Source organism: Gobio gobio (assembly GCF_949357685.1).
Source record: "Gobio gobio genome assembly, chromosome: 13".
In the NCBI taxonomy this organism is placed as follows: Eukaryota; Metazoa; Chordata; class Actinopteri; order Cypriniformes; family Gobionidae; genus Gobio; species Gobio gobio.
In genome coordinates, this window is record NC_137106.1 from 39,322,724 (window position 1) to 39,349,266 (window position 26,543).

Sequence of the window (26,543 nt, forward strand, 5' to 3'; positions counted from 1 at the left end):
AACAAATGTTTTCTTCTTTTTTAGCAGTTAATTTAAATAATTTTTTTCTGATGTTAAACTTAAGTTATATTGTATAAAAAGTTGTAAAAGTACTTAAAGTAATGTATAGCCTTTCTTTCTTTCCTTCTTTTTTGTCTTATTGTTTTGAGTGACAGATGTTGTATTTGATTTAGCCTATTTTTCTCTGTGACATTTTTACGCTGTTGACAGTATTGATGAAAATAATTGATCAGTATTGAAAATGATTGTACATTTGCTGTCCACAGTCTCTCTCTTTCTACAGGGGACATTTAAATGAGAGATTCTGGAAACGAAATCTAAATTTAGCGGGATCCGTCGGGTCAGGAATAAAATCATTCGTGGGTGAGCACGGAGTGAATTATAAGCGCGAGTGGGAGGCAGCGGAATAGAAAAACAGCCCCGCGCAGATCTAATTTGTATTTAAAGAAAGTGCAAAAAAAGAAAGAAAGAAAGAAAGAAAGAAAGAAAGAAAGAAAGAAAGAGCAGGGACTGATTCCTCTTCTTGAGAGAATGGTTGAGAAATACTTTAATGCAAGTTAAAATTGGGAAATTAAACATTGCCAGGTTGCTCAGGGCAGGGAACTGGGAATGTGTGAATGCCACCACTTTTGTTTACTTCAAGTTTAAGCGCGGTTGCGTTGTGTAGGGAGCGGCCGGGCTATTGTCAGACCGCCCACTCCCGTCCAAAGTACACCAGAGTTACCGACCGCTACCGTCTTTAACAAATCTGATCGAGTGCTGCGGGAATGCAGACCAGTCTATACAAATCCTGTTGACACCGGTGTGCTATGAATTCTGGGATAGGTAGGCTGCGAAGGGTCAATCTGCTGTACCCTTCCTTTGCCTGAGACACGGAGGGGGCCTTTTGAAGTCGCTTTCGAATTGCGGCAGCCTTCGTTGCGCCGCTGTGATGCAATCGCACTTCAAATGCGGCCTTGGAAGTGCACGGCCTTCACATTGGGACACAGCTTTTGTGTGTCATTGTCACTTCACTCTGACCATACCACACCAATTTCATAACTGCGCCACCTATTGGTCGAAAGTGATAAATTGTATTATTAGTGACTGTATATATTATTTGTCAGCCATTTTGCCTAAAATCATCTTAAAATGTCTAATGGCTCATTGTTGCAGTTGGTCTGACACTCCCGGCCATGTTGGCATGTCTTATTGTCTTCTTTGTGCTTGGCCCCGATAATTGCTGCTTGCAGCTATATTTTTAAATTGTAATTATACTTCTCAATATTGCTGTTGTACTTTTTTATATCGAATAAATGCAGTCTTGGTAAGCATAAGAGACTTGTACATAAATATATATGTAAAAAAAATAGTACCAAAAAGTAACAATAGCAGAATTAAGTCGACAGAAACAGTCTTTGACTTCTGTCTCTTCTCTTTAAGTAGGTCCCAATCTGTGTTTCCGCTTGTTTTGTTGTGTTTCTCTGTCCTGCTCAAGCGGTTGCGCTCGGATGGTTTGAGGTTTGCCCCAAGAATCTTCTTCCGTATTCTGACTGTGACGTCCTGTCACAATGATGAATGGTCACTGAAAAGCCATCACATCCGATTTGTTTCTCCCCTTACCTTTTGTTTTCCCAAAAATCCAGATTTTGTTTTTCAGTACATCACAAACCACTGAGAGCATCCCAGTGGAAACAGTGATAATTACACAGCTGTGGCCTCAGTGTATTTTCTGTGTGCCGATCAAAAGGTGACACTCCCTCAGGACACACACAGCATGCTCTATTTTCTCCTATAACATCCAACATTTTTCCATTTTTATCTTTGATATAATGCTAACTTTGAGGTCTGTTTTACTCAGAAATAAGTCACATTATGTAAGCAAGCAAATGCTGTTTTATTTTGACTGTACGCATTGAGAAACTTTAGTACAAATGCATTTAATTTTGGGGGGGAAAAACCTTCACTGTCTGTGCTCTGTGTTTGCAGACTGTTCCAGACGTCCTGAAAAACGACTCTTGTGTTTTGTACTTTCTCACTCATTCTGTGGCGTGAAAGGGAGCATCTGGAAAACACGGAACACTGAAAACAGTGATAAGACATAAACATACAGAAAGTTAATGTTAACGCCATTTACCTGTCGCCTCTGTCAGCGGTGTTGTTCTTTTCTTAGCCTCGTTGATATGTATCACTTGTCGTAGGAGATTTATTTTCTTAGCCCTCCTCTTTGCTCTTTCAAACATTACTTTTACGTCTACATTCCATTTCCGCTACCTCAAAATCCTAGCCTGACTCCGCCCTCCTACGTCCTTCAGTACTCCGTCTGGGATTGCGGTGTATTCTCTGGTCAAATTTTAACCGGTCCAATCAGCGGACAGAGGGAGTGGCTGAGAACGATGACGTTGATGTTGTACGCTAGTTTGAGATGATATACGTCACGACCAAACGTTAGCGATTGGTTGTGGCAGATCCAGAGTGGCTCTGTGCAGATCCAATAGTTTTAAACTTCAACAGAATACCCGCCTTCAAGGAAGTTAACGCTTGTCAATGGAGAGTGGCCAGACTCTCTGTACAAATGAAATGTATGAGAGTCTGGTAGGACCAGGCTAACAAAATCCACAACATGCCACAAAAACACAGCTCCAATCCTGGCATCCTCCATCCTCCAGTTGCTTACGTCACTTCAGAGTTCATACTGGCGGTGTGAATGCAACGTGATTTGCGTGAATAATTGGCGCTTATCGCGCGAAGGTGGACGCTTTAAAATTTTGAGTTAAACCTCTTCATTCGTGCGTGAAATTCGCGCGAATCGCGTATGACATTCACGGCACAACACTGCACATTCACTGTTGCCTCTGGCTTGGCGTGCTCAGTTGGGGACACTAAATTTTTCAACTAAACATCGAAATACATCTAAATAATAAACTAAATTAACCATTTAAACTAAATTACTGATCAAATTATTGATCTAAAGCCCACACTATCACTGTATGATACTTTAAATTTTTCCAGAATGGCTATACAGCTGAATAAAATTATGCTGCATTATTTTCCTGTTTAACACTGTAAAGCTGCTTTGAAACAATCTACATTGTTAAAAGCGCTATATAAATAAAGTTGACTTGACTTGACTTGACAGACGCGAATTCGCGTCATGGGAGGGGCTTCTGCCAGTGGCTCGTCTCGTTGAGAAATGGCTGACATGGGCTGTGTTTACACGTCTTTTTTTTGTTAAAATCTTCTGTTAATGTGTGACAAAACGTAGTTTTAAGACTTTTTCAGTCGATAATGTAGTTGTTTATAGCTCAAATCTGTGGTTTATTTATATAAAGAGTGCCTATTTGAACATTTTATCTGGTGTTTTCGGAGTTGTGAGCTCCAGCGGATCAGCGGCGGTCAGCGCGGTCAACGCCGGCGAGAGCAACCTTTCCTCGGCCAGTCCTTCTGCAGTCTGCCGCTGGCTCTGATGTCTCTGTGGTGTCTCGAGCTATAATTCGTCTTGTAATGGGCGATCTTTGGTCTCATGGATCTATAATTTGTTCCCTGGCAAATCGTTTAGGCTGAGGGCAAAGTGAAGTTTCATTACTTTTTTATTTTTATGCTATAACTGTACGTTACAGTTGTAACGTTAGCCTACTAGCACTGACTTTGAATGTTTGAGAGAATTGTTTGCTTTATTTCATGTGTAGCTTATTATACCTTTTACTTATACTTTTGTATTATTGATCATACATAAACTTGCATTTAACAAAAAGAGACTGGGTTGTGTTTCATGTCATTTAATGTTATCTCAGTGATAATCATATTGTCTGAACCACATATTAATATACAGGTTTTCTCCTCATTGTTGTCACTACTAGAGCAAGCTCCTGATTGGTTAATGCGGCGCGAATATCCACCAAAGTTCAGATTTTTCAACTTGAGCGATTCGCACGAATCGTGCGTTCAAAACGCTCAATTCGCGTCATTCGCGCCGCCTCAATCGCGCGAATCGCGCCGCAGAATGCCATTTCGCGTCTCTGCATTGACTTAACATGTAAATCACTCGCGCGAATCGCGTCCGGTGTGAACGCACCATTAGACTAAATTAACATGCATTATTGTTGACGGAAAAGGACGAGACTAAAATGTTTTGCATAAAATAAAAACTAAGAAAAAATCTCTCTTCATTTTTATCTACAATCGTCTCTGCTTTTTCATCATGAGATAGAATATTCAGCTGTTCAAAAAAATATTCCGAAAGAGTTTGCGCTTTTGCTCATGTACAGGTCTCATACTCCTGTTGCTGCCAGCCTGTCATCTCGCGGCGGCGCGCGCGGTCACGTGGTTCCCGGAGCGCTCAATATTTCTAGCGCTGTGTCAATTTGTCAATACATTTGAATGGCTTAAACGGATATACATAACAGCTTCACTATACTGGTGTTTGCAGCAATTTTTGGTAAACAGTACAGCATAGTGTGCATTGATTATTGCTAATTGGTCACACTCATTGGTGGTCAAATGTGACCATACACCTTAGCTATTTTTTAAATAAATAGCCTATATTTTAGTTAAATAATATTTATTGAATATTTTGAGGAGATCTTTTGGTACTAAATACTATTTGTACAATAAGTATGGTCCATTAATGACCACTTAAAACATTTGTCTTCTAATATTTGTATTATTTATATTACAATTAGTGTAGTAATTAAGGTTAAAATAGAGAATTCCACTGCAAAGAGGCAAATTAGAGTCATTTTGTGGCTGGAAAAATATTTTTTTTATTTGTAATGCCATTACTGGTGCATGTATGACTCTTTAATAAATATACATGTAGTCTAGTTGCTCAAAAAAAGTATTGCAGATCATAACTGCTTACTTATTTGTGAAATTTAAAAATGTTAATAATTGTGAATAGTAATGAATGCAAGCAAATATAATTTGACCCCCAAAAAAGTTAAAAATAGTGCTAAAAGGCAAACTTATTTTTCCTGATGTACAGTAGGCTATATACACATGAATTCATACTGAATCAAGATCGAAATCGATATTTGTGCCCATCGTCTCATAAGCTAATGCTGATTATAGGCATGCTGTAAATCAACCAGTTAGCTATGGTGTTGTGGCACATATTGTGTGCACATGTTGTGTGTAGGTTATATATATTTTATGTAACTTATATTTAGAGTTTTCCTTTGACTAAAACTAGACTAAAAGGACGAGACTTTTAGTCGACTAAAACTTGACCAACAAAAAAAGATATGTGAATGACTAAATATGACTAAAACTAACAAGGACATTTGGCACAAGACTAAGACTATATTAAAAATAGGTGACAAAATTAACACTAGGTAGTTCCTATAACTACCCGGTGCGGCGGCCCCTAATATGACACTGTGTCCCATTCATGAAACATTAGCATGAATTTTGTGTAAAGCATTCATAAAACGTTATTATATATGTATTGTTGCATTCACTTCAAACCATTTACAGTACACAAGAACGATTTGACGATTTGCTTCTCCGTGGACTGTAGTTGACCCCTGAAAAAGGTACACAAATGTACTACAAATACACTTTCTATTTGTGTATTGCCTCAATGATATTTACAACTTTTCTTGTACTTTTTTAACATTTAATTTATAAAGGATAGTTCTTGAATTGGAGTCTTTTTAAGGATGTTTTTTTCTTTCCTTCCTTCTCTGTTTGTGGTAAAAGGCAGAAATCTTTGCGTTTTTGCTTGATGGTACTTTTGTTTGTTTTGTATCGTCCTTTATTTCTGAGGTCACTCGATTTAGTCCACCCACAACACCACTAACTTGCCATTAAAGTTTAACTGTTTAGCCAAGATCAAACAAAAATCCATTTTTTTTACTTTGTGTGCCCTGGGGTTTGACTGATTCGGCATTCATCTCATACTGTGAGAGTTCTGCTGTGAATCTGGTTTTCTGTACCCAAATGCACATTGAGTATTTTTATTAGAAAATGAGAAATGAGAGGAAACTGGCTGACAAGGATGTTATTAAGCTGCTCTTCAGGAAGCAGCCATCAAAAATATCCTCGACTTGCTTCTAAACCCAGCAGACAGTAAGTCTGAGGCCTTACGTGTGGTTTCAATGGGGCGATTTTGTGTGTTTGTGATGATTCGCTAAAGCTGAAAGCTAATATCCCTGAACTGAAGAGGAATATTCTTTCAGTATGAGGGGAAGCATAAATCTTATCAAAGTTAACTCTCCTCTCCCATTAGCTTTTCATCAGTTTCTCTGTTTGCTTGGCCAACTCTCCACCTCAAGAATAGAATTACCACTTGGATAGTCCCAAAATCTGATTGGATTTCAAAATTTTGACACCTTTGACAAAATGTATATTTATATTTTATGTATTAAGGCAACATGTTAAGACATTAATCAACTGCAATTAGTAGAGTTAAACTACTGAACTATTACGTGGCAGAAGAATTTATGTATAGAATTTATATATATATAATGTATTTTTAATTGTAGTGTATTTTAATGTCTTTAATTATCATTCTGCTTCAGTGGGATGCATATACAGTTTATATTGTTTTCTTTAGGAATCTGCTGCAAAGAGTCTAGAATTTTCTTCTCTGTTTTGCTGCTCTCTTCTCGAACATGTCTGTGACTCTGAGGACAGTTTTATGATTCGTCTGAACAAGAAATTACTCTGGAACAGGAAAATAAAAAGGTAATGGAAATTGGAGGAACAGCTATGAAGTAAGAGCAGAGGTAGTTTATAAAGGGAGGGTGTGAGAGGAGAGGAAGTAAACGGACAAGAGGAAGATAAATGGAGCGCAGCTGGGTAATTGAGATATCAATCTGCCCGCCGTTGCTGCTCTTATTGAAGATGGGATTGGGATACAGAGACACTCATTAAATGAGGAGAGACCCAGCAGAGCTCTTACCAAAGAAAAAGAGATGCTGATCTGACTGTTTTAGTTGTGTGATTAGATATTACACAGTCAACAATTAAATCTGTTATGTTAAAATCATTCTAAAACTACACCTTTAAAGGGTTAGTTCACCCAAAAAGGGAAATTCTGTCATCAATTACTCATCCTCACGTTCCAAACCCGTAAGACTTTCGTTCATCTTCGGAAAACACAAATCAGAACGATTTTCTATCTACGCAACTACCACTTTGACGCTTCAAAAAGTTTAATCGTTAAACTAATCCATATGATCCACTAATCCAGCAGTTTAGTCCAAATTTTCTGAAGAGACTTTTATTTAGTCTTTTCTATTCACATATAAACTTTGATCAGCAAATATAAACAGAAGCTCAAACGAACCTGCTTGAAGTGTGAGAACAAACCTCTTTCAGAAGCTCAAACGTGCTGCGTAACAAGAGAATGAACCTCATTGGTTCTTGAAGAAGCTCAAACATGCTGCATAACACGTGAATGAACCTCATTGGTTCTTGCTGAAGCTCAAACGTGCTGCGTAACACGTGAATGAACCTCATTGGTTCTACCTGAAGCTCAAAGGTGCTGCGTAACACGTGAATGAACCTCATTGGTTCTACCTGAAGCTCAAAGGTGCTGCGTAACACGAGAATGAACCTCATTGGTTCTTGCAGAAGCTCAAACGTGCTGCATAACACGAGAATGAACCTCATTGGTTCTTGCTGAAGCTCAAACGTGCCGAGTAACACGAGAATGAACCTCATTGGTTCTTGCTGAAGCTCAAACGTGCCGAGTAACACGAGAATGAACCTCATTGGTTCTTGCTGAAGCTCAAACGTGCCGAGTAACACGAGAATGAACCTCATTGGTTCTTGCTGAAGCTCAAACGTGCCGAGTAACACGAGAATGAACCTCATTGGTTCTTGCTGAAGCTCAAACGTGCCGAGTAACACGAGAATGAACCTCATTGGTTCTTGCTGAAGCTCAAACGTGATGCGAAAAACACGAGAATGAACTTGGTTCTTGCTGAAGCTCAAACGTGCTGCGAAAAACACGAGAATGAACTCTCAGATTTCATCAAAAAGATCTTAATTTGTGTTCAGAAGATAAACGAAAGTCTTGCGGGTTTGGAACAACATAAGGGTGAGTAATTAATGACAGAACTTTCATTTTTGGGTCAGCTATTTCTTTAAATGCTGTTAAGATGATTTTATCACGACTTTGTAAATGTCTAATGATTATGTTTTTAATTTGCATCTTTGCTCCTCTTGCAGAATGTGCGACATAATTCAGTGCTGGAATATATTTTTATAGTAATGATGTTAGATTGGATTTCCTTTTATACGTTCTCAGGGTGACTGTCTTACTGAATGTTCTGAGTGAAGCAAGACGGTTTTCTGTGTCAGCATGTTTTCAGGATGGTTTTAAGCGCTTGTGGTGAAACGGGCTCTTGTCTTGGCGGAGACTCAGACTCTGAGCTGAATCAGTGCTTATTGACGAGGAAGAAAGCAGTGAAAACCTGACACTTGGGCAACCTTAAATTGGCCACATGGGGAGGGAGGGGAAGGGCTGGCCCGCATCGACTGAAAAATCTATCTATTTCATGATTGATGATCCGTATTGAATGCCAGCAGCATAGCTTTGACTCCTTCATTATTGGATGTGGTGTTGCATCTGTCTAGTGTCTAATGTACATGCGTGAAGACAAAAGACACTCAATTGTTTTTTGTTTTTTTAATTAACATCATGTAAAGCAAGTCATCCAGAAGAGTTATTATTATAATCAAGATAAATTCAAAATGGACCCTATTTACTTTCTTAATGCATGTTCCTGTTTTTGTTGTGCTTAGTTCATCACTCCAGATTACTATAAAGAAAAAAAATTTCCTTGGAAATCTTGTCAGTTTTGATCATTGTCAATTCCTTACAGAGCTCTGCACATGACATGTGGGCAAAAATAGGTATATCGTGGCCACAAATTAAGAATTAGTTCTCCTATTTGAAGTAAATTATGTGCACAATATAATAATTCTTTCCCTTGTTTACTAAATCGTGTGCACAATATAATAATTTGTTCCCTCAATTTAGTAAATCATGGCCACTTTGTACTAATTTGTTCGCTCGTTTTGAACTAAAACAAAGGAACAAATTATTGTATTGTGTTTACGGTTTAGTGAAAAGACGGAACAAATTATTATATCATGTGCACAATTAAGTGAAATGAGGGAATGGATTATTATGTCATGTGCACGATTTAACGAAACAAGGGAACAAATTATTACATTGTGCGCACGGTTTAGTAAAAAGACTGAACAAATTATTATATCATGCGTGCGATTTAGTGAAACGAGAAAATGTATTGTTATAACGTGCATGTTTTAGTGAAACGAGGGAATTAATTATTATATCATGCGCATGATTTAGTGAAACAAGGGAATGAATTATATTGTGCGCACGATTTAGCAAAACGAGGGAATGGATTATTATGCCATGTGCACGATTTAGCGAAACAAGGGAACAAATTATTATATCATGCGCACGATTTAGTGAAACGAGAAAATGTATTATTATAACGTGCATGTTTTAGTGAAACGAGGGAATTAATTATATTGTACGCACGATTTAGCGAAACGAGGGAATTAATTATTATATTGTGCGCACGATTTAGCGAAACGAGGGAATTAATTATTATACTGTGTGCACGATTTAGCGAAACGAGGGAATTAATTATTATATTGTACGCACGATTTAGCGAAACGAGGGAATTAATTATTATATTGTGCGCACGATTTAGCGAAACGAGGGAATTAATTATTATACTGTGTGCACGATTTAGCGAAACGAGGGAATTAATTATTATATTGTGCGCACAATTTAGCAAAACGAGGCAATGGATTATTATGCCATGTGCACGATTTAGCGAAATAAGGGAAAAAATTATTATATCATGCGCACGATTTAGTGAAACGAGAAAATGTATTATTATAACGTGAATGTTTTAGTGAAACGAGGGAATTAATTATATAGTGATTATATAGTGCGCACGATTTAGTGAAACGAGGGAATGAATTATTATATCATATGCACAATTTAGTGAAACGAGAAAATAAATTATTATTATAACATGCGCACAATTTAGCGAAACAAGGGAATTCATTATTATATAGTGCGCATGATTTAGCGAAACAAGGGAATTCATTATTATATTGTGCGCATGATTTAGCGAAAGAAGGGAATTCATTATTATATATTGCGCACGATTTAGCGAAACAAGGGAATTCATTATTATATAGTGCACATGATTTAGCGAAACAAGGGAATTCAGTATTACATAGTGTGCACGATTTAGCGAAACAAGGGAATTCATTATTATATAGTGCGCATGATTTAGCGAAACAAGGGAATTCATTATTACATAGTGCGCACGATTTAGCGAAACCAGGGAATTCATTAATATATAGTCCGCGCGATTTAGCGAAACAAGGGAATTCATTATTATTTAGTGCGCATGATTTAGCGAAACAAGGGAATTAATTATTACACGCACGATTTAGTGAAACGAGGGAATGAATTATTATATATTATAATATGCACAATTTAGTGAAACAAGGGAATTAACTATTATATTGTGCGCATGAATTAGTAAAAAGAGGGAATTAATTATTGTATTGTGCACGATTTGCTTAAAACGAGGGACAAATTAGTAAAAGGAGCTGACGTATTAGTAAATCGATGGGATAATCATGGCACGATAATCTTTTTTTTTTTTTTTTTTTATGTCATGTACAGGGCTCCGTAATTATGTCTAGTCATTATTTTCTTGAAGAATATATTGTTTTACTCAGAAAAACGTATAAGGGATTTACCAATTGTAAATAATTTAGAGATTTTATGTTTAGTGTTTTATATGTTTAGTTCCAATGGTACTGTCCCAGTGACAAGCTGTTGTACCCCTAAAGGTACCATTTTTTGCACATTTATTTTAAGAGTGTAGGCAGTATATGGAAAAAATCTCCAGGTTGTCAGGAATTCAGGTGCTGGTGATGAATCTGCTGGGATGCGTATAGGTGGTGATGTTCTGCCAAAAGGATGTTGTGTAACCAGTAAAGATGAAGGTGTCAGAGGCAGTGTGCTGGAAAAGACAAGCGAAGTCAAAGCATCAGGAATGTCAGCGCTGGGAGCAACGGATTCAGAGCTGAACCCAAGAGGACGCGCCACCAGAAAGAGAAACGGCCTCGTTCAGATGTCACAGCTGTGGAGAACAATAGCCCTGCGTTCAGTACTAGATAAGAAAGACGAGGGTTCTTTTTTTACGAAGAAATAGATTGATGTTTTGCGGTTGTATGGAAGTCAATGGACTTCCAGAACTGATGATAAAAGGTAAAAAGATAAAAGATAGGCTATAAACGAACTACACCACCGTCCCACGACTTCAACGTCACCATCACTAAGCTTCCGATAACTCAGTTTTTATCTAAAAACATTTTACCTGAATGTTTGAGTTAGATTCGTTTATAAGAGCACAATTATAAGCACAATGAGGCTGTGATTACTTGTAATCTCCTCAACAGCCTCTGTAGTCTCATTTAGCCACTTGTTAGAAACCGCCTTTTTCAAGACACATAACAGCTTAAAAAGTGTCTATTTTCACTAAGTGTCTTGTTGACAAAGGCTGCTTGCACCAATGTCTGGTTGGGCCACAAAATAATAAAAAAGACGCGCACCATTCAATGTCTGCAGTGACGAAGGCGAGTTCGAATCCGCCTTTTGCCAAACTCGCTTTTCTCCCTTTTTCCATCACATATCAAATCGGAAAGGTATTCATTTTCAATTAAAATGAAGAAAATATTTGAAATAGAGCGCCTAATGAGTGTTTAATAATAAAGTATTTATTGGGTATGGTTAGGGGTAGGTGAACGGAGGGCTTTTATTGTCCCAATAAGGCATCATCCATTTAATAATTCACATTCTGTTATTATTGTATCCTGTTAATGTACAACAATTCTGAGGGGCATATCGTTTCTGCCACTATTTAGAAGTATAAATAGCATCTAACAACTATTTGCACTTATTGTAAAGAACTGCTACTTTTATATAGTGTAAATTGAATGTATCGCTATTTTCACTTAGTGTAAATAGCATATCACCAAGAAAATACTGCTATTGTCGCTTAGTGTAAATAGCATCTATTGCTAAGAAAATATGCTATTATGCTATCTGTGTTTTTCCTTCCATTCACCCAAAATTGAAAATTCGTTCATCATTTGCTCACCCTCGTTCCAAACCTGTATGAATTTCTTTCTTCTGTTGAACACAAAAGAAGATATTTTGAAGAATGTTGGTAACCAAACAGTTGACGGAAGCCATTGACTTCCATAGTAGGAAAAAAGAATAGTATGAAAGTCAATAGAGTGGTGCAGGCATGACGACACTTTGAAAGCCAATCGGCAATTAGCATCACACTTGACAAAACCTCAATTCTCACTTAGTGAAATAGCTGCTGGCTTAAAAAAAATCACGGGTGGGGTAATACTGATGTATTTTATGTTGTAGAATAAAACGTGAAAGTGTCTTGAGCTTGTGTTAACCACAGACCTTATAACCAAAAAAACCTATTGACTTCGGGACAATGGAACCAGAAGTTCTAAAATGCTAACTCGCTTCCGCGTTTTGGCCTAAATGATTACAAAATTGTCATTATTGGGTGAACTATGCCTTCGGACAATGGAACCAGAAGTTCTAAAATGCTAACTCGCTTCCGCGTTTTGGCCTAAATGATTACCAAATTGTCATTATTGGGTGAACTATGCCTTTAATTTTCTTTAATATTTCAAGTATTATAGTTCCTTCCTTTACCATTGTGTAATATCCGATCCTCAAAACAGACTCATTGTCATGTTATTCTGAAGCAAATTCCTTTTTTAAATCCACTTTGATCTGCTGAGGATTGTTAGAGGAGATTAATACTAGATTTAATGGATTATACTCACTCTTTCATGACATCTGCTTTGGTTCAAGGTAAGGTCACCTGCTGGATTTGATATCGTAAAGATTTCTTCAGGTCATGCTTCGGTGGTGTAGCTCCGGGTCTCTGAGGGAACGTCTGCAGGCAGTTTGGAGGAGCTGATTAAATCTTAATTAGGACATTCACAATAGATGCACTTGTTACTCTGAGCTATATTTGGGTCAGTCATCAGTCACCTTTATTGACTTTATCAGCAGGTGAGAGCTCTGAGATGTTTTCTTGGAGATGATAACACGCTTGCAGACCGATGTGTGGCGGATCGTGTCCGCAGGAATTTTAGATCAGTCATCCGTGGTTAATTAAAAAGCACAATGCCGCTCCTCTCTAGAGGTTAGAAATATTGTCTGTTTTCTGGAAAAAGGTCCTTTTTGCATGAGGAGGCAGATGAAATGTGATATTCTGGTTCTGTCTGTTGAAGGAATCGTGGGATTGTAGTGTCATAGGAGCTGAATCCAGTGAGCCGGGCAATGACGTGGAAAAATGCGAGTCACAAGGTTGAGTCTTTGAGACGTGTGTTTCTTAAAGAAATTATGAGCCATTATATTATTCATGACCATGATGCTATGGGCTGTTCTTCGGTGGTTCACTGGGCTCCATTCAGTCTTTGGCAGAGCAGAATCATGTGACCATCAGATTATAGGACGAAAAGGATCTCTAATAATAGTTTTCTCTTGTGGTGGTGCTGCTATTGTCCATTTGAAGAGTTAGTGATTTGAACAAGTGTAAGTCATAAACTTTAAAGGGAGGGTGAAATGCTGTTTCATGCAGACTGAGCTTTTTACACTGTTAAAGACCTGGATTCCCATCCTAAACATGGACAAAGTAAAAAAAAAAAAAAGTTAGATGTTTGATGGAGTGTTTCTGTGCCAAAAATACTCCTTCCGGTTTCTCATAAGTTTCTGAAAGTTTTTTTCGAGTATGGGTCTATCTAACGTCAAATAGGGTGGAATGTCCTTGTACGGGCCGTACGGGCTCTTCTCCCGGGCGCGCTTTAGGGAAGCCGGCTGTGCTGCAGTCACAGGACTTCACGAAATCAACAATGTCACCAAAGATGTGTGTTTTTGGTTGTCAGGGCAAGACAACCCTGCACAGCTTCCCAAAGAACCTAGCCTTACTGGGACAGTGGATGGAGTTTGGTTGTCCGGAGCAGCAACGGAGTTGTGCAAGTGTTTTTGTTTGTTCCCTGAATTTCGGCGACGATGGTTTATATACGAGGTACAGTTCAACTCTGGATTTTGTAGCTTGTCTAATGCTGAAAGAGGGAGCGGTTCCAGCGATTAGGGTTCACGGTCGTATGTTGGAAGCAGGCGGTGAGTAAAACTGTTTCAAATGTCTTTGTTTTGTTAGCTTTCGACTCGTTCATTCAAATGCGCTACTATTCCATTGTTTTTCTATGTAAACACGCACTAGTCTGAAGTGCAAAGCCGTTCCGCTTGCTACTGCTAACATTAAATCGCATACAGTCCATAAACCAAATGATGTCCTCATAAACCATGAATAAACGCACACAAATGTAAAACTCGCGAGCATGACAAGCCGCTAAGCAAGTATACGTTACAGTTACAGAACATACGATTGAGACGTTCTGCTGTAGTCGTCGTTGCTGCTTCTCCTTTTCAATTTCAGCCTCTAGATCTGATTCTGGATCATATATGTATGGCTAAATCTGATTGATCTCAATGGGTTATTTAGGATAACGGTTTTTTTTTCTCTCCACGTTTAAGGATGTCCGAGCTTTCAGACGCTCTCAATGCAATAGCTGCATGCCTCTTTAACTCCGCCCACACGATACGCCTCCAGCCGCTCGTTATTTTTCGGAAAGACTCAGTAGAGCGTATCTTTCTTTTATAAATATAATAAAACTAAAGACTTTTTGGAGAAATGAAGGATGCAATACTACTCTATAAGTACTCAAGATTGACATGAGATTGACTGAAACTGAGTGTTTCACCCCCCCTTTAACACAAAGCGCATAATGCACAATTGTGCGTCAGACATAATACCTTGACATAAAATTTGTAAACATGCCAAAAGTACACATAGTATAGAAACATCTAGTATAATTTAGTGTCAAGACTACTTTCTCGTTGTTCATATACAGTACATGGAAGTCAGTCTTGATATTGTTTTGAGGTTTGAAGACCCATATTGCATTATATTTAGTTTTTATTTCCATATGTAAACACAGACGTAGTTCTCGTGTTATTATGGAGATGATTTAAGTGTTTTGGCTTGGGTGTTCTTGAGCTGGCAGCATGTGTCAGCGTGTTGGTTTATCATGTGACAGGAGCGCATTGGTGAGTGACAGCTGGCTACAAAAAGACGCGTCTGTTTAACCCCATGTGCCTCTAGAGACCTGTCAAAATTCACTTAGCTGTCTGTCCTCGTTAGACAGGCCACGCAGACGCCGACCTGCTGCCCGGGAGGTCGTCACGGTTCAAGCAGATGCAGTGTCTTAAACGCATCGCTCGTCTTATTTACAGTCTGCTCACTTTATATCCCACAGAAGATGTGTCTGCTGGGACTCATGAATCTTTAATTTGTCACTATTAACATCAACGTGAAATTAACTGTTCTATAATTTCAAAATACAGGTTCCTGATGCTATTGTGCACAATTGATCTGAGCATGTTATTCCAAAGGGGGGAAAAAAAGGTTTCTTTTGACAAAATGCTGCACTTTTAAAATTAGTTTCTTATTCAGCTGATGTCACCAAGGCCAGATAGCCATCTGTATAGTCATAGTCTTAGGTAATGCTTTCTAAAATGGTTACCACAGAGAGAAAGAGAGACCCAATTGAAATCATGTTGAAATTATCCTACAGGATATTTATGTATTGTCTTATAAGACAATTCCCACAGATCAGATAAGAATCTTATAGGACAAGACATAAATATCCTATAAGACTATATAACAGAATCCTATAAGAACGGTTCCAAAATATGATAGAAATTCTAAATGGAATCCTGTACAGGTTTCTTATTGGAATCCTTTAGGATTTTTTGACAAGGTGTGTTTAAATCCTTTTTTACATTTTCAACTTTATTAGTGTGTAATGTTGGTGTTGCAAAGTGAGTTATCAGTCCGCGGTGTTTCTGAACTCCTAGTCCAGGTGATATGTGAAAATAATGTTCACTTTTTCATAAAAGTATGGAATTTGGTACACTTGTACAGTTTGGGGCCCTGAACATTTTCAGAAATGGAGCCATAGAAAAACCGCCCGTGGTCGCCATGGCAACCATTTTACTTTCCAGCATATCCAAATTATGTTTTTTGTATCATATAATCTCTTGAATCAAACATGATAGCACAGAAAAGGTGATGTCTACCCCTCTATTTTCATGGCCAAGGATTACAATGATACCATATAACACATAAACTGTTCAGGTGAATAGTTAATGGTGAATTCAGTGACGTGATAAGGAATCACAGTATCTGAGAACCTAGGCTTGGCTTTATAATATCTGTTGCATGCATGTTGTGTAGACGTTCAAAAGCTTGATCCTTTTGTTCATTAACCCTGACAATACAGTGACTGCAAAGAGTCGAATATTCAATATGACCTTAGCAACATAGCTTAACCTGTTAGCCTGAACCCCCGCTTTTGCAAAAAAATCCCAAGAAATGGCATACCCAAACTAAAACAGATACAGTTCATGAACCCTTTGCACTAAAATCATAAGTCTGATTGAGTGTTCCCTAATTTTTTGAGCAGTGTATTTCAGAAACACGCTTGATTATTTTGTTGTTGTTTTTGAACCTATTATTCAATGGTCTCCATCACAGTCTCCTCTAAATTGACACAGAGCTGTGCACTTTAAGGAGGCTTTTTCTGTATTGCAGCCACAACTTAATAGTAGACTGGCTTGCCTGTGGCAGAGTTGACCACAATGGTCTCCAATCGTTTGGGTTCATCCAACCCCAGAATGAGATGGCATATTTAGTGCCACCTCAAGTGTTTGTCATCGCAGAAGTAAAATGGGGTGCAAACGCTGTAATCACTTAATAATCACTTTTATTGCTGATATTTATGTGGTGTGTGATTTTTGTTTTAAACCATAACCACTGACAAAATGACATGCAGATATGAGAGGTTGCATTCACAAAATGCATTCGTAAATTGTAATTAGTAGGCATAATTGGCATAGAAATGTTGATTGGTGTAATTGTGCGAGATGCTGGAACGTCAAAACATCCGGCAAACCTCTGAATCGGCCCTGATTTTTCAAGAGGGCAAAATGAAAGCTACATAATGCAAAGACTAAATAAATATGCTGAATGAATATACTTTGCACATCTGCGCCCCGTTGGACGTGCTTTCGGCTATTTAGACACAGAAGGTCATGCTGAGTTCACAATCACACAACATGACCAACATGGAGCTTACAACCAGAGATCCAGATATCCGGAAGCATCACGCTAGATTTTGAGTGATAGCTGTTATGGGCATGAGTCACATGTGTGTTCTCGCTTGACTGGATGGAACAAACAGAAAGTCAAGGCCTTATGTGAATCACTCTGTATTCACCATGCCAGAGCTGTGGGATTCTGTGACTCTCACTAAATGGACCGTATTCTGTCTCCCTGAAGTCCATGTACAATGGTAGACAAGGGTTTTTGTGCCAATAAAGACTAAGGGCCCTATCATACAGTTTCTGCCTGACACAGTTATCATTTTCACATCCTGCGCCACACGGTTTAAATAGCAAATGCATTTGCGCCCATTTGTGCGCCCATGGGGTGCCCATTCAGGTGTAATTTTGATGCGTGTTGCTATTTTGAGGCAATTGACCAACAAAAACCTGGTCTAAAGTCAATAGCGCAGTATTTTTTGTGTTAGGGTAAACGTACCTATTAAGCTCACCAAAATCTACATTAAGACATTTTAGTGCACAGGGTATTGGTTTCAGAACAAGAATTTATGTTCAAATAAAATATTAATCTCTCACACAATAATATTTTATTTTATTTTAAATGACAAAAGCATTTAAATTAAGATATACATCATTAAATGCAAAAAGTCTGGCTGTGCTTAATATGTTTGTACCCTTTAAGCACACCCCTGTTACCATTAAGCTCACATCATGTTTTTTTTGGGAAAATTCATGTTTATTTTATGAATATTAACTTAAAATGACAACCATTTGTTAATATTTAAAGTTGCTTTATGAAGTATTTACTGTACATAGACGTTTGATGGGTGAGCTTAAAGGGAGCACACTGAGCTTAATTGGAACAGCAAACCTTTTTTAATTAATAAATATTGTTAAATTAAATTTAAAAGGACAATTTTGCTAAATAAATAATCTAGGTCATGTATTAAGTTCATACATATTTTATATCTATGTAATTATACTTGTTCTTATTGATGTCACACTGAAATATTTTCATAGTGCAGCCTTTAGCTCACCTTACAATAATATGATTTCTTTAATAATTACAGCAGTGTAAAACCACAGTGCATCAATAAACTGTAAATGTATAATACAATGGATTTAAAAGTACAAGCCAGTAATGCCTGTGAAGTAATATATTAGTGTAGCACATAATCTTATACAGCTAGCAAGCTAACAATGTTCTGTAGCACCTGCGCTATGTTGCTAAAACTATCTTTTGGATGTAATTAATTCCCACATCCAGGTTCCAGGTTATAATATGCAAAAGTCTATACATTAATCTCTTAATTTTGCAGTAAGAAGTTATACTTATTGAAAATAAAGGCTTAAATATCTAAAAAAAATGCACATTTAAAGGGGCTACTCTTTTGGTGAAAGTTTTCAGACAGCTTTCAAAATGGCCACCAGACAGAGTGAACACATGCATATCTCGGTGTGCATTGGTCTGATTAGCTTGAAATTACAGGAGGTATATATTAACAAACATCAAGTTGGATGATAAATATTTTTTTCTTTTTATAATCTGAGCTCAAAGTTAGTAGTGTGCTTAATGGGTAGTTTACCCTATTTAAAGGGCGCTTTAATAATACGCGCCTATAGACGGGTACACTCTGCTTATTACACAGGGACACGCAGCAGCACACAAACATTTTGAAATATGAAAAATTAAAGGATTAAAATGTAAAAGATTATTATTGTGTACATAAATATAAAAATGGCTACATGTCATAATGCATAGTCATTGCATGTCTCAGAATTACCTATTTGTAGCGAATTAAATTGGCTAATTATTTGACCAATCGTGGCAATATACACATATTTAAACTGACTTTTCAGGTTGAGGTTGTCTATATTCCGGCACCTTAAAGGGATAGTTCACCCAAAAACAAAATTTTTATGTTTTATCTGCTTACCCCCAGGGCATCCAAGATGTAGGTGTCTTTGTTTCTTCAGTAGAACACAAATGAAGAGTTTTAACTCAAACCGTTGCAGTGTGATAGTCGTATAATGCATGTCAATGGGGATATTTTAGAGTATGAGAGCAATGAGAGTAAAAACACATAGACATACGAATTCTTATTAAACCATGCGGCTCGTGGCGACACATTGATGCCTTAAGACACGAAACGATTGGTTTCTGCGAGAAACCGAACAGTATTTATGTTATTTTTTTACCTCTTATCAGACGAATGTCATCTAGTATTCTTTTTGGGTTTTTTTGTATTTATTTATTTGACAGGGACAGTGTACATTAATTGACATTGCTGTAAATGCACCAGAGTTAGCCAAAAGGCTATTTTTCATCCGTTGTCCCTGGACAGATCTTAAAATTGTCTACCTAAAAACACAATAAAAAAGATCACAGAGAACAATACAAATATTCCCAAAAATTCCCAGTGCCATAACTTCTGGCGAATAAGGTCAAAATACTAGCGCGATCAAAGATATATATACGTAGATGCCTCATTTGACCGATCCGCACAGTCACTAATGAGGAATCTATGTATATATCTATGATCGCGCCGGTATTTTGCATGTATTTTGACCTTATTCGCCAGAAGTGATGGCACGGGGACGGCTGATGCAGAGCCATAGAAAAAAATTAAATTAATTTTTAAATATGGATATTTTTCTTACACAAACGCATCGATTCGTTTCAGAATGCTTTTATTAACACCCCGGAGCCACGTGGAGCATGTTATTTGATGGACAGATGCATTTTTTATGGGCTTCAAAAACAGAGCAACTATTACTGTTATTATAATGCTTGGATTAGCCAGAACATTTTTAATATGACTCAGATTTTATTCGTCTGAATGAAGAATTTCATATACACCTCGGATGACTTGAGGGTGAGTAAATCATGGGCTAATTTTCATTTTTGGGTGAACTGTCCCTTTAATAGCTAATCCGGCATGGCACAAGCGCAACTGGCTTTTAAAGGGAATGGGAGAGGAGACTGCACGTTACGCCCAAAACATACCCATGACTCATTAAGAGACTACAACCCTTTTAGACCATGCGCCTGGCAGGGCAACCGTTTTTCCCATTGTTAAACTGGCAAAGGTGAATTCGGACACGCCCTAAGTGCACCTGCGCTATGTGCTTTAGACCATGCGCTCAGATAATTCAAATTAGGGCCCAAAGACTATGCCTACGAATAAGCCTACTTCCATACTATATAACACTATGCAAGCTGAGTAGTATGTCTGTAGTATGTTTAAGAAATGAAAAGCTACAGCACACACTCCATTAATTAGGGTTAGAAGAACTGATGCCAAACATATAAAATGCTAGAAACATAATAATCACTGCAATAATGATCCAATCATTGACTCTTAAGCATTTGCCTTTATTTAAATCCAAACAGGGACTTTTTTTGGGCCGGGCCTGATTTTTTTATCAGTTGTGAAGTAAGTTTTGCCTTTGTATGTGGCAAACAGAAAACAGATATTCAGAGTGCAGTTTTCTGAACTGGTGCAATACTACAGTAAGTGAGTTCAGACTGCCAGTGACGCGGACAGACTGGCTCAGTTTCTCGGCCGGTGCACTGGTGCGCAAAAATGCCCTTTCTGGCACTTGCACGCCTATCGCTGCGCCCTCGGCCATGTGCCCGTCGTCCACAAATACACACAGACATGATGCAGACCCCCGACCGGCCATCTGCGCCTGACTGTAATATGCACTGCCACTGATCTAATGATGTCAGAGCCTACAGACTCGCACTCTCACAGATCGATAGTCTGTGAATGCTATTGGAAAGAGAACAACATGACACAACAAATAGATCACTCACATTATAATCAGTGAAGTCGTCTACACAGACTTACTGTACATTTGAAAAACCATGTTTAAAGTAACAGCATACATTTAATCAATGCGGCACATGATTTGCACTGGTACTTTGAATGTATACCATGGTACTGAATAATCACTGTATTCATATACCATAGTGTTTATGGTTTTTGTGACGGTTTTCATCAGGTATGCCTGAGATTATTTAGTGTGAGATAACACTGCTGTCCAGACAAAGCTCTTCTAATTCACAGGACGTCAAACTCTTGCTGTCTGCTGCCATCTACAGGCGTTTAGTGCTCTGCTTCTTCAGATGAGTTTGGTTGATGAGTCTTTGAGCTTGTTGAGCTTAAAGAATATTTGGTTCCCTCAAGGGCGTAACTTTGGATCTACTATTGGGGGGGTTAAACTCGCGGCATATTTATTAATTCATTTTTTTATTGAATAATTTTCTTGTGTAAAAGGTACAGTACAGCTGTGTGCGCTCAAAATGAGTGGCGTAACCTCTGAACTAGCCCATAGCAGCTAGCTGTCAATGGACATCTCTTCCCTAATGGGTCAGTCTCACAAAAACTGTCAAGAAATATTCAAGTTTAGTTTGTTTTATTTCCCTAAAACAAAAACCTGGAAATTATATTTTGCAAAAAGAACATAAAACCAATTTTTCCGCAAGTCATACTCTATATTGTATTATATTGTATTGTATTATATTATATTATATTATATTATATTATATTATATTATATTATATTATATTAATTATATTAATTATATTATATTATATTATATTAATTATATTATATTAATTATATTATATTATATTGTTATATTATATTGTTATATTATATTATATATTATATTATATTATATTATTATAAAAAAGAAAAAGATAAAACATTACATATTTTATATTAAGATAAAGCTTTTTTTGACAAGTCACAGTTTATATTTTAGTATTATTATATTAATTATATTCTATTATATTAATTATATTATATTATATTATGCAAGATATATTTTATTCTCAAATCAAAAAGAAAAAAATATGGAAATCACATTTTGCAATAAATATATTTTTTTAAGTCATATATTATATTATATTATATTATGCAAGTCATATTTCATTCTCAAATCAAAACATTTTTTTTTGGAAATGTATCTTTTTAATGCAAAATATATATTTTTTAAAAATCATATTATATTATATTAATTATATTATATTATATTATAAAAAGAAAAAACATTAAATATTTTACATAAAGATAAAGCTTTTTTGACAAGTCACATTTATATTTTAGTATTATTATATATTATACTCTATAATGCAAGTCATATTATATTGCATCTTTCTTATATATGCTGTACAATATTTTACAGTAATTATAGAATAATTGTTATGTAAGGCTTCAGTTTCTTCTTTCAAAATATAATTGTTTATCTAAAAATATAATTGCAAAATCTAAATTATAGTAATGCATAAACCTGACATTTATTTGTGAGATTCACCCTTATATCTGTCATTCTTATGTTTAAGTACACGCATATGAAGTTCTTCGTATCAAAAATCTGTTTTTTTTTTGTTTGTTTTTTTACATTCTGTCCCCTCCTGAATTAGATTGCCTCCCGTCAGCAGCATATGGGTCGTATCTTTTTACCCACACTGATAATAAGAGAGGTCTGTTCAGCTTTTGTCAGGGTAATCTTATCTGCTTCTGCCCCATCCGCCTCACAGATGCACATTTTAAAGCACATAGTAGGGAGTTTATTAAACTGCGGTGGCAGTATTTGCTTTGAGTGCGCAGCTGACTGTCCCACAGCTGGAGAGAGAGAGAGAGAGAGAGAGAGAGAGAGAGAGAGAGAGAGAGAGAGAGAGAGAGAGAGAGAGAGAGGGAGGGTTTCGCAGCTCCACCCTGCAGTATATTTCATGTCATTTTCTCCCACCGCTGGCCGGCCGCATGCGTGATGGATGTGTGGGGGTCAGACCTCCGTTCAGAGCAGCGTGTGTATTGTTCTCCAGCGTCCAAGGAAAGTTTCAGCAGTCAAACTGAGCTTGTTGAACAGAGGAGCCGCATGCTAGACTGTAGACCAGTGGTGAGTGTGTCTTTTCAAAGGGTGTTTTACTTTGTTAGGGGAACGGACATATTCTAACTGCCATGATGCTTTAAATTAATTGATAGACTTGCGTGAATGTGATGTCAATGCTTTTGAAGATCATAAGATGCTCTCTGTTGCTATTGCTTAAACTTTCTGGTTAGTTTGTTTTAAGTTTTTAAACACTGTTAATCTTGTGCAATTCAGCCTAAACTTTTTAATGTTAGCACATTTTATAGATTATTTGGTAACACTTTATTTTACAGTGTCCTTGTCACATATGTTACATGTACAGTACAGTAATAACAGTAAATTATGCCTAATTGCATGTAACTAACCCTCAACCAAAGCCTAATCCTACACTAACCCTATAGTAAGTACATGTAGTTAAATAATATTACTCAGTACTTAAATATTTAATTACACGGTAACAATGACACCTTAAAATAAAGTGTAACCGATTATTGTATAGATCATTTCAGCTTTAGATTGTTATCTTATGTTTTAAGAAATTTAAGAATAAAGTTTGAAAACCTATGGACTTGCCTTTGTTCAGTATTTGCATACTGAATTCCAATTGGTCGATTTCTTACATGTATTTGCATACTGAATTGTGAATGATATATTCCTTCTTACATCTACTTCCTACATCTTCTTAGCACTGACACATTTATGATGTTTAAAAGATGCTCCATCGCATCCTGACATTTACTCTATGGAGAAAAAAAAACGGATAGCTATAAATATAGATCTTCTGAGTACGTCCCATGTGACAACTAGCCCCATTCTGTTCTGTTTAATCAGAAAGTTCGAGCTTTGATTATGTTGCAGGAGATTCATTCGGTTGTTGTTGCTCAGATCCTAAGCACCACTAACATCCATCTTGTAAGGCAAGATGTGTCAGAAAATGAGAGTTGATATTTGGCCTTTTAAAGTCAACACTTGTCCATTTCTCTCATGAATAGGCACTTTTTGAGATGTCTGCTTGAAAAAGTGATGAATGAGAATGATAGAATGAGAACAAAATAAAAATTTTGAGAGAGATAGATAGATAGATAGATAGGTAGTACTGCTTTAATACATGCCCATTTCAATAAATTGAATTGTATTTGTCCATGTTTTAAGTTTATGGTAATGAGAATCCCTGTTGAGAATAATGAGTGAATGAATAATATATACACTTGAACATGATGAAATGAAGGATGTGTGTTGAACTCAATGCAGGAAGTGGCTGAGAAACAGACAGGGAACCGATCAGAGCATATGTATTTGATTAAAGAACTTCTTTTGCGTAAACGTTTCGGCACGTTCATGGACCCCGCAGGCAGGGCGAGAGAAACCCAGAAACTTCCACACACACCAGCTGCAGAACATACTCATCATTTATAAACTTTTTAAGACTTTTTTCCCTCCACATTTTTGTGTGGGTTAATCAATGACAGTGATGCAGCTGAAATGTATCCTTGAGAATTCCTGCTTGTGTCATTTCCTGTTTCCCAGTGCCAGAACGTGTGTCCATGCTGCTTCATGGAGTGCGTGTGTGTATGCGCAGATCATATGTAAGTTTAAGTTTATGTTTGGACGAGACCCTGCTGTGTTTGCCAGGGTCTCTGTTTTCCTTCAAAATTAATCCAAGGAGGATTTTGGACACAAACATTTGCAAATGGATTTTTGCTTTATTTCTCTTTTTTTTTTTTTTTTAAAGAAATAATACTTGCAAAAGTTTCTGCCATAAAGTGTTTTGAGTAGTATCCAGGGTGTTGTTATGCAGTTGCTAGGATGTTCTTTGTGGTTGCTAAGATGTGTGTTTTCTCACTGACAGTCCACCCTCACGTGTGTGTGTGTGTGTGTGTGTGTGTGTGTGTGTGTGTGGTGTGTGTGTGTGTGTGTGTGTGTGTGTGTGTGTGTGTGTGTGTGTGTGTGTGTGTGTGTGTGTGTGTGTGTGTGTGTGTGTGTGTGTGTGTGTGTGTGTGTGTGTGTGTGTGTGTGTGTGTGTGTGTGTGTGTGTGTGTGTGTGTGTGTGTGTGTGTGTGTGTGTGTGTGTGTGTGTGTGTGTGTGTGTGTGTGTGTGTGTGTGTGTGTGTGTGTGTGTGTGTGTGTGTGGACTGGTAATCCTTACGTTATGGGGACAAAATGTCCCCACAAAGATGGCAATATCCAAAATCCTCATCCTTGTGGGGATGCTTTTAGGTCCCCGTGAGGAAAACATCTTATGAATCAGACTAAGTGATATTTTTTGAAAATGTAAAAATGCAGAATGTCTCCTGTGATGGGTAGGTTTAGGGGCAGGGGCAGTGTAGGGGGATAGAATATACGGTATGTACGGTATAAAAACCATTACGCCTATGGAAAGTCCCCATAAAACATGAAAACCCAACGCGTGTGTGTGTGTGTATAAATTCAGTCCAGTTTAGGGTAAAATCTAGTTCAGAAAATGTGAATCTCTAATATAAAACCTTAAAGAATTAGTTCACCAAAAAATGACAATTCTGTCATTAATTTCTCACCCTCATGTCGTTCCAAACCCGCAAGACTTTCGTTCATCTTCTGATATTTTTTATGAAATCTGAGCGCTTTCTGTCCCTCCATTGAGTCATTGACAGTTGACCACTTTGAACTTGATTTTCGCAATGGGAAATTGATTGGATGATTGTGGTTTGCTATTGGTCGATCTCATGTGAGTGACAGGTTGTCCCGCCCTCAGGCCAGTAAACGCATCATCAGAGAAGAGAAGAGATGTCACTGCATAGGAAGGAAGGACAGGTAATAGGGAAGGAAAGTTATTTTGTTTAAAGATTACGAGGGAACATGAATTAAAAAAAATAATGGTGTGCATGGATGGATCATTAAAAAAAGCAAGAATTGTCAAATTTGATTTTAATGGTGAATTTAGATGATGCCTCATTTGTATATTGTAACATAACATTTAAAAAACATGGAATACCTGTAATAATTCTTAAAGTAATCAATCAGCTGATGTATCTTCATGTAGCCGGCCTGTATGAAGTATAATCGGTGCGACAGACACATTCCCCTCAGAGATATCGTCTCCCAGGAGCTGTTGAAGGCTAATTGAGGTGAACATAGCATGACCCTCGGCTACCCGTACAGTCCTCCAGTCAGATAACCCAGGGAATTAGAGCCATTATAGCTGGTGTAATCCCCCCTCACCCTCACCCCTGTCATCTCATTCATCATGCCCAGGGTTCCCCGTTTAATGAGGAGGTGCAGTCGACTCCTCAGCTGGAGGGGAAGGGGACAGAGCGGCCCGTCCACAGAGAGGAGAAGATAAACGAGCTGCTGCTCATCCCGACACATGCTGAGACCCTTGAGCCGCTGATATGTTCTCATT

General features: G+C 37.5%; 1 protein-coding gene across 2 annotated transcripts in view; it reads left to right on the plus strand.

Annotated features, from left to right (window-relative positions):
• The window catches only part of sash1b (SAM and SH3 domain containing 1b), a 138,390-nt gene that overhangs the window by 84,315 nt on the left and 27,532 nt on the right, over positions 1-26,543 (plus strand). The window contains exon 1 of one of the 2 annotated variants that reach the window (XM_079832350.1): positions 23,056-23,191. The exons of the other annotated variant lie outside the window; for it this stretch is intronic. Within the exon in view, the coding sequence (XP_079688476.1) occupies positions 23,063-23,191 (129 nt within the window). The 5' untranslated portion in view covers positions 23,056-23,062. Of the gene's footprint in view, positions 1-23,055; positions 23,192-26,543 lie in introns of those variants that run through there. 2 annotated transcript variants of the gene reach the window in all.